The 14,489-nt window shown below is 51.0% G+C and overlaps 1 protein-coding gene across 1 annotated transcript in view; it reads left to right on the top strand.

Annotated features, from left to right (window-relative positions):
- Nucleotides 1-14,489, top strand: part of EFCAB6 (EF-hand calcium binding domain 6) — a 221,574-nt gene that overhangs the window by 178,541 nt on the left and 28,544 nt on the right. Inside the window, exon 24 of the mRNA XM_047067112.1 lies at nt 558-749. Coding sequence (XP_046923068.1) covers nt 558-749 — 192 coding nt within the window. The remainder of the gene's footprint in view (nt 1-557; nt 750-14,489) is intronic.

The following is a 14,489-nucleotide window of genomic DNA, read 5'->3' as shown; positions in this document are numbered from 1 at the left end:
CCCGGTATAAGCCTCGGGGTGGGAGTGGGGATGGGGCGGTCCCTTAACTGCTCCTCCCGGCCACTTCTCAATCAGGCTGTACCTTGAGACCCCCACCCCACCCCTACTGTGGCAGGATTGCATCTGAACCCCCTGTGACAGTCACTTTGGGCATGTTGTTTCCCACCCCCCCCCAGAGCCTCTCTCCTCCTCTGCCAAGCAGGCCTCCTTGGAGCTCGGGTGGCTTCAAAGCCCTATGGGAAAGGGGCCAGGGCTCCTCACTCCCCTGCCTCTCCATAGCCACACGGTGGGGGGCCAGTGAAGCGACCCTTCCCTGCAGCACAGAAGCTCTCACACCAGGCCCATGCTTCCTTTACCTGTCTCAGTGTTTTAGTCATGGTGCCTTTGATCAGTAAGGTAGGATTTACGGGGGACTCGAACACACTTGACTTCACTTGCAGTCAGAAAAGTAATACATAAAAAAAATATTTTTTAAATATTCACTGGATGGTAACATCTGCCTTCTCTGTCTCTCTCTCTCTCTCTCTCTCTCTCTCTCTCTCTCTCTCTCTTTGTAGGCATTTTCTGCATTGGATAAAGAGGACACTGGGTTTGTAAAGGCTTCAGATTTTGGACAAGTTCTTAAGGATTTCTGTCACAAACTCACAGATAACCAGTATCATTATTTTTTGAGAAAACTAAAAATTCATCTAAACCCCCATATAAATTGGAAATATTTTCTCCAGAACTTCGACTCTTTCTCTGAAGAGGTAAGAATGTTGGCATTACCTGAGCACCTCTCTTTGAGACCGGGTTAAAAGTAGTTTTTGCCAAACAGGTAATTGATTAAAATCGCATCAAGTAAAAGGGCAATCGCCTCATGTAATTAGCTAACTCCGAATGAAAATTTGGTATAAATTCTACATAGAGTGTTAAATGGTAAGTGTGTATACTTTATGGAAAACCTTTTTATTTTGTTTTGTTTTGGTTTTCTTTTGTTTTGTTTTCAAAGAACTTTGGGAGCTTGCTTTTGTCTGGTTGCTTCAGAATTCTCCGGAATCTTAGATCCCTGAAGATGACCTGGTGTCCACAGAAGTGAGGCCCACAGTGTGTCGGGCCTGGAGCCGGAAGTGAGGGAACCGGGTCTCACTTGGGAGATGTTTGTTGAGGACACCCTATGTGCCGGTCCCTGGGGCGTGTATCAGCCAAATCTGGGCTGGAGATGAGCGTGGAGAGGGTGGGCTTTAACAGAGACATGATCAGCAGGAGGATAGATTGCTGGGAAAGTCAGGGAGGGCTCCCGGGAGGAGGGTGTGTGACTGACTGCAGGGCTTTTGCTCCTCCCCCCAGACTGCATTTCTGGCCGCACCAGGTATTTACTCTGAGGCTGTTTCTTTTTTTTTTTTTTTTTTAATTTTTTTTTTCAACGTTTATTTATTTTTGGGACAGAGAGAGACAGAGCATGAACGGGGGAGGGGCAGAGAGAGAGGGAGACACAGAATCAGAAACAGGCTCCAGGCTCTGAGCCATCAGCCCAGAGCCCGACGCGGGGCTCGAACTCACGGACTGCGAGATCGTGACCTGGCTGAAGTCGGACGCTTAACCGACTGTGCCACCCAGGCGCCCCATCTGAGGCTGTTTCTTGATCTCTAACCATAAATGGACCCGAATCGTTAGCAACAATCACAGTCCGGTTTCAGCCAACACGGATTTCTCTGATCGCCATTCCGTGCTGAGAGGGAACAGAGGGAACAGAGGGAACAGAGTGGCATGGTCCCCGCCTGCGTGGAAGGAGAGATGAAAATAAGCATGTGAGCCATCCACAACTAATGCAGCGGTCAAATCACAGGGGGCCTGTCCTGCCGTATATTGAACTGTCCCTCTGCAGCCGGATACCTACGTCATCTCCAATGGCACATGCTCTTATGTGTGACGAACACCTACGTTCACAAATCCTTGATCACTGATCCAGGACGGATCCTGGAACATTCACATACTCGAGCAGACAGCGTGAACATTTTTAAGGTCTGAGGTTCTTTGTAATGCTAACAACACCAAACGCTACACAGTGCCTTCCGAGGGCCACTCTCCCTGGTCCTTTACATACATGAACCCGCCCCGTCCTTTAATACCAATACTTGGCATGTGCTATTAATGTCCCTTTTTATAGATGGGGACCCTAGGGCACAGAGACATTAATTTGCGCACAGGCCCCCTGATGGCAGGTGGCAGAGCTGGTCTGTGAGCAAGAGGTCTCTCCCAGCTCCAGGCCCCTCGATGCTGTGCCGTGTCTCCCGTGTGGGCAGTGACTTCTTTCCTCGTTGCCGTTTAGACGGACATCCCTAAGCAATGGATGCTGTCGGGTTGCACGTTTTCAAACTGCGTGCCAGTGGTACTCCATCGAATACTGTTTTCTGTGCTTACTTTTTTTTGTTTGCTCTCACGCGTTCAGGACTTAGCCGTGTTATCCCTTTGGTCTTAGTGCATTCCCTGATTAGGCTGCCATAAAATGAATCCATCAAATGAAGAATTCTATTAAATGGACGCACCCTGTTCGGTTATCAGCCTCCCGCTAATGACCGTGTAGGCTGTTTACAGTTTTCTCCATTACAAGCAGAGCACCAGCCAGCCTCCTGCGTCGGTCCCCTTGTGACGCTCGGAGTTACCCTGCGTGGGATCGGAGGGCACGTGCACGGGCAGCATCCCAGGGGCCGCCGCTCTGGCTGCACTGATCAGTGCACGCTCCCACCAGCCTTGGGTGAGAGCTGCGAACGCTCCAGGTCTCCAGGAGTCCTGGGTATTGGCAGATGTTTTCATTCCTGCCCATCTGAATATCAGTAAGCCTGCGCGTTTTCTTGTGTTATGAGCCATTCAGGTTTCATTATCTGAGAAGGGTTCCTGTCCTTTGTTGGTACGTGAGCAGCAAATACCTCCTCCTGGCCTGTGACTCGTCTTCTCTCTCTGTTTATGGTGATGCTCACTATTTTTAACGAGTACACCTTTTTCCCCTGACTTTAGATATTCACTGTGGGAATTCTGGCAGACCCAGGAAAGTGCAAAAAAGAAAACGGGGCTCGAAACCCCATGCTGATGCCGTGTTGGCGAGAACAACCCCCACCGTGTGCTGGGCCGTTCTCCCCACACGGTCTCACCAGGCTCTTATCCCAGCGAAGCTCTCCGGAAGTCAGACTCCCGCCGGGTCAACTAGCAGAGGAGACCAGGCAGGTTCAGCTCCGGAGCAGACATTCTCTCGATGTGCCACACTGCCTTGGAGATCTCCCCCCCCACACACACACTTCTTAATGCATCTTTTCCCTAGTCCTTTTATCGTGACAAAACACTCTTACCATAAAACTTACCATCTCAATCGTTGTTACGTGCACAGTTGAGTGGTATTAAGATCCGTACACACGGCTGTGCAACCATCACCACCACCCCCTCCAGAACTCTTTTCATCTTGCAAAACCGAAACGAGACACTAATTAACCCCCCCAACCCCTTCGCCCCAGCCCTTGGTGACTACCGCTCCGCTTTGCGTCGCTGTGATTTTGACCGCTCGTGGAAGTGGAACCGTATGGCATTTGTCTTTCTGCGGCTAGCTTATTTCGGCTTAGCATAGTGTCCTCGAGGTTCATGCGTGTTGTAGCCTGTGTCCGAATTTCCTTCCTTTTTAAGTCTAAAAATAGTCCACTGTAGGGATACGCCAGGTTTTGCTTATCCGTTCATCTATCGGTGGTTGCTTCCACGTCTTAGCGGTTACGAATAATGCTGCCGTGAGCACAGTGTGCAGATATGCTCCTTTCTTTTACAGAATGGAGGTGACACTGGCTATGTGATCGTGGATCTTGCTTCTTTTCTCCTTCAGGTTAAATTGCACCACGTCGCCGGAAGGTTTTCCAAACATGGGCCAAAACGCCTTTGTAGCACTCCATCTCCTCCCCGCTTTTTAAGTGTCTAGATTTTTTTCCCAGCTTTTGCCGTTGTAAGTTACTCCGCCATGAACACTTCATATGTAAATCTATATCTGCGTTTTGGATTCTTTCCTAGAGAAAAGAACCCAAAGAAATAAATAACTGAAGTCAAAAGATAGGAATATTTTTATTGGTCTCGAGAGCAGCCCCGTACTTTTTAAAGTCATTTTTTCTATTGGGTGGAATCACATGAAATCGCCGTTTTTAGAGCCAGAAGTGACCGAATACTGACAATTTGATGTGGCCTGAGCTAATATCTGTAGAAGTCATTTATGCCCATTTTACACGATCTGGAATATTCTGGTAATTTTGAAGGAGAGAATTAAAGTTATCCCTAGGGACAACCACCGTTAACATTTTGGTGTGTTTACTTCCAATCCTGTTTTCTGTGCGAGTATCCTTTGGGGGTATGCGTAGGACAGCGCGCGTATGCTGCTGACTTGGGGGTTGTTGGCGGATTTTCTCAGCTCTTAAGAGGCTCTTTTTCAACAATCGTTTCGTATTTGTATCGAAGTAATATATGCCCCGTGGAGAGGAAATTGAATGGTGGCGAGAGCGTTAAAAGCAGAGATTACTGGATCAACTCTTCACCCCTCTGCCCCCCAAGAGCAGTCACTGAGACTTGTTCCTGCGGCATACCTTCTCCCCTCTCGGTCACCCTTGGATTTCTTAAAACAACCCTCCCGGGCATTTTTCGGGACTGTGGGTACAAGAGGTGAGGCCTCGCTTTCTCATTCCACCTCCCAGCTTCTCGCTGCCCCGCACCGTCTCCCCCAGAACTGCCATTTCACTTACTGTGGTGTCACCGGCATCTTCCAGGCTATTGGTTTTTCTCCAGAACCTGGATTTCCTTTGACGCGTGCCCTCCCACGGTGTGGACTCACTCCTCCATCCGCCAACGTTTCCTACATGCCGGCAATCAGCTGGTGCTGGGCCAGCAGTGACCCAGACAGACGCGGTCCCCGCCTTCCAGGGGCTTGTGAGATGGGGAGATGAGAAATGAGAAATGTATCCTACGTCACATTCCAGAACATGCTGCCGAGGAAAATAAAGCGGGACAGAAGGAGGGCGTGTCTGAAGAGTCTAGAGGAGGTGACCTCTAGGGGAGGGGTGTTAGGGGACACAGCTAGTTCAAGGACTCCGCAGGAAGGTGTCCCATCAGCTTGCGGCGTGTCTTCCCTGGGCGTGAGAGAGGAAATACAGCCAGGGAGGGATGGGGCAGGCGGCCTTGTCGCCTGGGGTCAGGGTGCAGACTGTAATGCTTTGACTGTAAGCGACATACGGAAGCGGCGGCTGAAGGAGTGCGCTGACCTGAGGCAGAGGAGCGTCGGTTAGAAAGTCAGAAAACTCACTGTGGCTGCTGTCTGGAGAAGAGACAGTGGGGCCAAGGACCAGAGCGAGGCGGGAAGCTCACGGCTCCGGGAGGGATGCTGCTGGCGTGGCTCCGTTCTAGAAACATTTGGAAAGTGGAACAGACAGGCTTCACTGACCCATGCTCCATGAAGGAATGAGAGGCAGGAACAGCCGCAGCTTTCTGGCCTCTAGGGGGAGGAAAAAGGGAGAAGGGGTCTGCTGGGATGGGTGTCCTAACGGACTTGGCCGATCCCCTGGCGTTGGTCCTGCAGGTGCCTCCAGTGCTCGGCATTCTAGTGCAATAGCGTGCCTCTGTTGAGCACTTAGGAGTATGAACCCAAACCCTTCCAGCGGCGTAGTGCCTGACCGCCTTGAGCCCTCCCAACAGCCCAGTGCCAGGGGGCAGCCGGCCCGCCAGCAGGGGAGGGAAACCTCAGTGCGGCCACAGCCATCCTCCCTCACAGGTCACCATGAGCATCTCTGTCCACTCGGGAATTCCCGGACCGAGGGTGAAGCTTCCAATGTGGCCAGCTTGCTTCGCGCACGTTAGTTGACCCTGATTTTCCTTCCCAGAGTCTCCCTCGCCTCCGGAAACACTTTGCCGAATGTTCTCGCGGAGAGGTTTCCGGATGAAGTGCAAAATTAAGTGATGATGCGAAATGTGCTCAGGGACGGGAGTGAGCGTGCTGGGCCGGAAGTGGCCGGGGGCTGGGGACACGGAGACAGCCTCGCCCAGACCCCTGCACAGCCCTCCTCCCGCTGTTCCTGGCGTTGTTGAGAAGCCCGAACTTTGGCAGAGGCGCGTCGACCAGGAGAACAGCAGATCAAGGGACTCGTAGGCTCAAAGCCCGGCACGAAGACAGGGTCTGTGACCTCGATGTGCGGCGACCATAGGCGGTTCGAGTCAGAGCAAGCGATGTGGGGCTTTTCCTTCTTCCTGTTTCTCTGCAGAGGGCGGGAGGGGCAGGGGCCACCCCTGCCCTTTGTTCTCTGCCCCAGAGTTCAGTCCCTTTGAGATCACTGAGACCTCTGAGCAAGGGCGTGAGTTAGCTTAGTCAGGTGGCTGGAACGGGGAGGAGGCCGAGCCTCTTTCTGAAGTTCAATCCTGGGCTGGCATTTTTAATAGAAGGAAAAGAAGTAACAAATAATGGGAATAGTTAACGCATCGTCCTCAAGCTCGTTAAATATGATACCAGTCATCCCTCCCGCCTAGGGGACACATGGGAGACAAGTAATTAAAAGCAGATTACCAAAATGTAATTAAGACAGCGGGTACCGCTCCCCGCAAAGGAGGTTCACCCTGAATAATCCCTCGCCAAACCGAATCCGTTCTTGGAAAAGGAACAACTTTTCAACACGCTTTGTAAGGCCTCGGATAGATTGAAAGTATGCAGAGAGTAGAGACGAGAATTTTACACCTACTCACAACCCGTTTCTTATACTGGATACCCTGCTAAATCTGTCCTCCGAAACTTCTATTGATCTCCTGTCTCGTATGCCTGTCACACACGACATGTGAAAATCATCCGAGCGCTTTTCAGAACAGATGCCGCATTATTTTCAGATCCTGGTATGGAACTCTGGCATGGTGCAGCGTCTCCTCCGTGCTCCTTCTGCCGCCTCATTACGCACCGCCAAAGTCAGACAGCACTTCTCAAAGCGCGGGTCACGGGCCTCGGGCCAGGGCGGATCAACACGCCCCAGCCCGGGCGGGGCCTCCCGGGCGGCGCGTCATTCTCGCGCACCACGCTCGGCTCCGGGAGCCACACGCAGGGTTTCCTGGGGGCCCAGAGACTTGTGAGCCGGGGGAACACAGAGGGGCCCCCGTCTTTGCATGCCTCCTCCCTCCTGCCAAACCGTCACACCCCGATTCAAGACGAGAAGCACGAACCAGTGTGGCATGAAGGAAGGGGGGACGGAGTACTGAAACCGAAATGCTACCCGGTGGCTTAGTTCAAAAGAAGAAAAAAGACAAGTACTGAACCATAGTGTCAGTGCCTTTTTCACAAGATTCCCACAGACTGGGTGAAAACATTATCTGAATTTCCATCCTCTGCAAATAGCTCTTTTTCACTTCTGGGAAAAACATTTTACATTCAAAACGCTACGTGCAAAATAGAGAGTATCACCTTGTTTTTAGAAAATCGTCCCCGCTTAACATTTCTTTTAAGTCTTAAAGTGCACTTTCAGTATCTTCGGTGAATAGAAAAATATTGCTCAGAGCAGAAATAGAATTTTTAAAAGACATACCAGAAACCCATATAAAATCTCTCTACTTTATTACCATGGAAATAATGGAATTTTTTAACAAAACGCATCCTTATTTAATGCAGAGTAATTATTTTGTCACATTGGAGCACAAGGAGAGCCAATGAGATCCTCCCATACTTTGTGTTTATAATATATGGTCTTTAAAGTCATTCAGCGAGATGTTAAATAATCTGAAGACGGGTTTTTCCGAGAGAGAATTTAAGCTTGTAGTTTTTAGCCGAAGAAGGAACCGTAAAGCACATCAAAATGTTTGTAATCTTTTATGAACATTGTATTTATGTTAGTTGCTAACAGCGTTACTTGGATTTATCTTTCTTTTTATTGTAAATATAATGGTGTCCATGTATTTTTAATGAATGGGTAAAGAATGAGGAGTTCCCTTTTCAGGAAACAGTGCTAAGATTATTGGGGATAAATTAACTAAATTATTAAGATGTATCATTACTGTTATTTACTCTTGCTCCCGATGGCAAGAAAGGCGAAGTCCTCTTGATATGATTTCCATGATTTTCTTAAACATTTCCCCTAAACTTCACTCACTCTCCACTTGCTAGCCAACATTTACTACCTACTGTCTTCGAGACCACTGAGGACGTGGCAGGTTGTGAGGGACAGCGCAGGCCGACTTGGACGCGTGGGGTGGCCCTGGTGACTGGCCAGGGGGAAGGGCTCTTGGGTTGACTGTGCCCTAAAGTGAGAAAGAGGAGTATTGTCACCCATAGCCTTGGATATTGGCAGCAGCTGCCCGGCGGGGCCTCTAGGCATTGGGTGGGAGTCAGGCAGACAGGACACATCCACCTCCCCGCTCTGGCCCTTTGGGCTGGGTGAGCCGGCTACCTTGCTGGTGGTCACTGCCGGCACCTTGGCACGACCAAATGTCTGTTCCCTCTGGGCATCAGCGTCTGCACTGGTCCTAGCGCTGACCCAGCATTTGCACAATACAGACAGCCCGCTTGAAGCCAACCGTAGCGATAAAAGCCGCAGAATGAAAATACCGTCGTCCCAGAAGATGACTAATTCGGTGTACAACCTGGTAAACTTACGTGGCTGCCACTTAGCCTGGGCAAGGTCACTCTTTCAAGGTTAAAAACTCTCCCAGATCGGCTCGGTTACAGCTCCTGCGCCGCGCATCCCGGGTCCCACCTGCGCCTGGAACCGCCTCCGAGGAATGATTAGGGGCCGGGCGCCCGCTGCTCTAGCAGCTGCCAGTGAAGACGCCCTGGAGGCAGGACAGGGGCTGCCACCAAAGGGAGCGTAGCCTGGTTTCTGATGCCCCTGGCAGAAATGTGAAGGGGGCCCCAACAGGCTGGCTTCCATCCGTGCAGGGAGGTCACGTTGCCCGCCCACCACTTCTCCATCCGAGGGATCCCTTCTCAAACACAGTCGTTTCAGGCAGACAGGGAGGTGATCCTGTCCAGTCAACAGGGTTTGGAAGAAAGCATATCCATGTTGAATTTCTACTCAAGTAGTTACTATGAATCTGAGTGAGTGAATTTTCTCAAACCCAAACATTCCGTGCTTGGTGGGAGGGGGTGGGCGGGGACGGGCTTTCGTCCACCTCCGTGTCCCAGCTCCTCCGACGCTGCACCCTGTGTCTGTCACTCGCTCTGGCATTCTCAAAACACTCTCACAAGCACGCCCTCTCCAGTACGCGTTGGCATCCTTTCTTGATTCCTAGCCTCAGTGAGATGCTACCTAGATGTTCAAAATAAATGGACTGTGACGTGGCCGGGCCAGGCAGGTCCCCATTCATTGATCCCTCTGGAGCCAGGACAGTCTAAGTTAATTACAATTTGTGGTCAATTAAGGACCAGAGTTGTGCTGTACCGTTGGCTGTACAAGGTCATGAGTGTATCAGGAAGCCAGGAATCAACCCAAGAAGTCATTGTCCCAAATAAGTCTTGCAAGAAAATCCAGAATACGGATAGGGCTGGTGTCTTGTTTATTGTCATATGCCTTGGTGTCTAACTTGTAGGTGAGCTATTTATGTTCTGGCTCAGATGCGGTATTCTCCTGGAAGAATCTTAACTTTCTTTTTTTTTTAAAAAAATATTTTTTTAAGTTTACTTACTTATTTTGAGAAGAGAGAGAGAGAGAGAAAATCCCAAGCAGGCTCTGCTCTGTCGGCTCAGAGCCCGACCCAGGGCTCAAACTGACAAACCATGAGATCATGACCTGAGCCTAAATCAAGAGTCAGACACTTAACTGACTGAGCCACCCGGGCTCCCCAAGAATCTGAGCTTCCAACATTCATCAAATGTGGAGGAGAATGTGTGCCAGGCACTGGGCCCGTCTTGGGGGCCGGGCAGACGGGAAGACAGGTAGACATCGTCCCACTTCCCTCCGAGTGTCTCCTGCTCTGGCAGAAATAGCTGTGACCATTGGCATACAGACTGGGAAGTTCCATCTCTTGACTTCTACTGAGGCCTGAATTTGGATGGTCCATGCTGAGAGACTGAGAGGAAGGAGCAAGTCGCCCACCCCCCTGATGATCGTACCTGGCCAGCTACCAATGCCATCTCGTCGCCCACAGATTCCAGCATCCCAACGGATGCACACATTGGGCAGGCGCTGGTCTAAGCCTGTACGTAAATTAACTCAGCCAACCTCCTGACAGCAGCCTTTGAAGGTGCGGGCACTATCCTTATCCCTCTTTTGCAGTTGAGGAAACTGAGGTACAGAGAGGTCAAGGCATCCATTCCCGGTCACACGGCTAAAAGTGAAGCGCCAGCAGGCTCGCGCTCTCAGAGTCCTCCCGTCCGATGGGACCCGTCCTCACATCCACCCTGTGGGACTGTTACTTGGATTAGTGGGTTAATGCGGAAAGAGCTTTGCCTGGTACCGAGCACAGCAAACCCCAAATATTTGCATTCGCTATTCTTTTTTTATTCTCTCCTCCTTCAGTGAGTGTGTGTTTAATGTTTAATGTTTAGTAATGATGTGATTATATGGTGTGGGATTTATTTGAGTGGAAGAATTTATTTTAATAGTTTCATAAACGACTTCAGCCATGAGTTTATTGACTCATTAAAGGGTTGAAGGGGTGGCTCAAATGTTTCCTTTATTTCCCTGCATTTTATGGCAATTTCACGCTGGCGAAGGGTTTGTGAATTGGGCGTTTGCAAAGGCATCTTGGAGAGATCCTTTGTGAGTGTCGAGCTGTCTGATGGAGGTGAGCTTGGAACCAGAGGAGGGAGGACTTGCCCTGCATCATCAGGGCAAAGAGGAGAGCCAGCAGCTTTGATGAGCTTGTGCCAAGCAGGGATGTTGGGAGATGGGGCTTCCCGGCTGGGCACCCGCGCGTGCAGAGACCCGCGTGGGGACGGCTCCTCACTGTGGGCATGACTCGCATGGGTTGGGGTGAGGGGAGAGGGCAAGAGCAGTGGGGGTGAGGCCAGAGAGGGAAGGGCTCAGGGAGGCAGGCCCAGGGCGGGGCTGTCAGGGTGGGTCTCCCTTCCCCGCTTGGCTTCCCCAGCCATCTGCAAAAGCTTCCGCTCCTCCAGGGCAGGGGGTCAGCCTGCCATCCAGGCCTCTGTTCCCAGTGCCTGGGCCAGTGCGCGATACACAGTGGGTAGGTCCTCGTCCTATGTATGAGTTGTCACGTCCTTATGACTGGTAGGTACTTACATTCTCATGCGTGTGATAGGCGGCTATAGTCATGCTGCGTGGGAGGAGCGTAGCCCTGACTTCAGACCATCTCGAGCTCTATTGTCAGTGGAGGGGAGTAGCCTGGGGTCCAACCGCAGGGGAGTCCTCGCCCCTCGAAGCTCAGCCCCTCTTCCTTTGTCTAAACAACAGGGAGAACCATGGCTGCCTCAGGGGGCGATTCAAGGATTGGAGGAACTTCCGTAACACCCTAGCCCAGCACCTGCATGATGGAGGCGCATTGAAAGGTGGCCTCCGGAACTGGGTCTCAGTACCTTGGTTCAGTTGACTGGAAGCATGTCTTGGTTACAGCCTTTCCAAAGGAAGTTCTGGGAACCTTTAGACCGACCATTACTCATTGCCCAGAAGGAATTCTTGCATGGAAAGAGATCTCAGGTCTAGGCAGTGGTCATGGCGCCATGAAACCTGGGTTATGCCTGGAACCCTACTGTCACTCCCCCACTTCCGCAAACGGTGCACTGGGTCATGGACACCAATTCGCTGGTCACTCAGATCTCGAGACCTCCTAGTGGACGAGAGTCCACCCTCGGCGGGGGGGGATTGGGGGGCTCTCAGAGTGGCAAGCGTCTGGTTCACGATACGGTGGTAAGGGTCTACAGCAGTGCGCTTGCGCAAAGAGCTTCCACTTTATGCTCATCTGGATTTTTTAACGATTTATCTTTTTTTCTTGTTTTTTGACAGGCAGTCTCGCTTATGTTGTTATTTTTAACATTCATTTATTCACTGTAAATACAAATGAAGATACAGTACAATTAATTTTCTTTGCTAATCAAAATATTTGATCAAATGAAGCAGTTTTTCGATTCTTAGAAGTAATTATACTGTTCTTTAAAAGGAAGTGGAGGAATTCTTTACAGAGTATTTCTAATTAGGAGTTTTGCTACCTGCTGTGTTCTTATTCTGTATGAAGTTTCGAGGTTGTGTTTTTTTTTTTTTTCCTCCTGTAAGGAATCCTAGAGAAACTATAGAATTGTGTCCCTAAGTATTTAGAACAAAACTTAGTAGGAGAATTGTGCTATCTGATTAGCTAATTACAACCTTCCTAATAGCTAAATTAATACACCGACATATTTCTTTAAAAAAGTGTTTTTAATGTTTATATTTATTTTTGAGACAGAGAGAGACAGAGCACGAGCAAGGGAGGGGTAGAGAGAGAGGGAGACGCAGAATCAGAAGCAGGCTCCAGGCTCCGAGCTGTCGGCACAGAGCCCGACGCGGGGCTCGAACCCACGAACCGCGAGATAGTGACCTGAGCCTAAGTCGGACGCTCAACCGACTGAGCCACCCAGACAACCCTACACCAACATATTTCTAATCTGACGCCTGGATACACCACACTGTCAAGCCTGTTGCTCCCAGCCAGGTGACCGCCACCTGGGACACCCACAGGAGGAGGGTCCCAAAGTTCCCTTGCAGCGTGCCCATCGTCAAGGAACACTGAACGCAAAAAACCATCCACACCAAACAACTTAACTCCTTTTCTTTGTACTCTGTGCCCACCCTCGTCTATTTCTTACTAACTAGACATTCAGAACTGTGTTGGTCAGCTACCGCTAAGTAACAAACAACCACGACATCTCCACAACAGCAGCATTTATTTCGTTTTTCCATCTGTATTGTGACCGGTCTAGGCTGGCTCAGCTCTGGGTGGCATGCCTGGGTCATCTCTGTTCCACGTGTTCTCACCCTCCTCCTCGGACCAGTGCTGTGCCCCAGGCCTGTTCTTCTCAAGACAGTGTCGCTGGCACAGGAGGATTTGCCCAGTCACACAAGTGCTTTTTATATTCTTTGTTCATGTTATACTTGCCAACATTCCCTTGCCCAAAGCAAGTCGTATGGCTGAATCCAAAGCCACCTGGCAGACAGAGGACGTGGATACAGGGAGAGTTGAGAAAAATAGAGCCTTGAATGCAATATCCCACAAGGGAACAAATACACGCGTGTCTCCGTTTCCAGCTCTATTGGGTTAGTTGACAATTCAGTCCACCTCTTCCCTATTACGTTCCCTCTTCCCTGTTATATCTAGAGAAGTTGTTTGGGATGCAATGTAGTGCAAAACCGATTTCCTAAGTCAGCCAAGACCATGGCTGGACATAACTTAGTGACAGTATGCTGGAAGGTTCTTTTCGGGAATCATTCCCCTATTCGAGCTGTTGCAAGAAGCGTACGATAGACTGCATGGGAGCTAACAGAATTCCGGGTTCAGTTAACCCTTCTGGAGCACACACCCTGGTTCTTGCCGCCGGCTTAACCCCCTCCTCAAGTGCTGCTCCCTCTCCTGGGTTAGAGGCAGGTCAGCCAGCCCCTCGCCTGGAGCTTCCCCCGCCGCTTCAGATGTGAGTTTCCCGCAGCAGAGACAGGCTAATTCATCTTTATCTCAGGCGGGCTGGTACAGTGCCTTCCTGAAATGGATGGTGTGCGCCTTGATTGTGTCTGCGTTGTGTTGGATGGTTCTTTTCGACTGCTGTGGCTGTCGCTACTTTACAGACGGAGAGGTGAAGTGACTCGCGTGGCGTCGCCAGCCCCACGACGTCCGAGCAGGGCGCTGGCTTAGCCATCCTGAATCTGAGCCCGTGACCTGACCTCCGGCACCCCTGCTGCCCAGGGCCCTGGGGCAGCTGCTCAGGAGACCCGGGTCCTGTGGAACAGTCACAGGGTACCTGGGCTCATGCCCCAGCTCCTGGGGTGCGTGACCACACCTCAGACCTGGCTTCCACCTCCCTGGCAGGTGGCCCGACCTACAGGTATAGAACGCACCAGAATGCCTCCGATTACTCAGGGTAGAAACGGTGTTCACCGGGAGCTGAGACTCAAACCCAGGTCTGGCAGACTCAGGCAAAAATATCTGTAATAACACCCCCCAGCAGCAGCAGCAACAGCAGCGAGAGTGGCAGCCCGCGTTTGCCAGGCACTGAGCCAAACACTGCACGGTTTTATTCTGCTGAAATCCCAGGCCCGCCCTTTGTGATGGTTCTGTTTTTATCCCGGTGAGGAAAATGAGGCAGAGAGGGGTGTATGTCTTGCTCAAGGCCATAAGAAAAAGGCAGAGCTCAGCTCCATTCAGCTGCCCCAAAGCCCTTGGTCCATGTCCCTGCCCTCCAGGCCCAGCACCCTCCGCCTGAAGGTCTGGCCCCGGCAGGTGCGCTCCATCCGGTTGGCACACCCTTGTTGGATTACTGTGCTCCCGCAGCGGCCAGGCGGGCCCCTTCTTAGTGTGCTCGTGCAGGGGCCCAGAGATGGCCCTGGCCT

The sequence above is a fragment of the Lynx rufus genome, unplaced genomic scaffold (assembly GCF_022079265.1).
Source record: "Lynx rufus isolate CCGP_SWC_20201006 ecotype Redwood Valley unplaced genomic scaffold, mLynRuf1.p SCAF_7, whole genome shotgun sequence".
NCBI lineage: Eukaryota > Metazoa > Chordata > Mammalia > Carnivora > Felidae > Lynx > Lynx rufus.
Note: the sequence above shows the minus strand (reverse complement) of the source record. Positions and strands in the feature narration are given on the sequence as shown.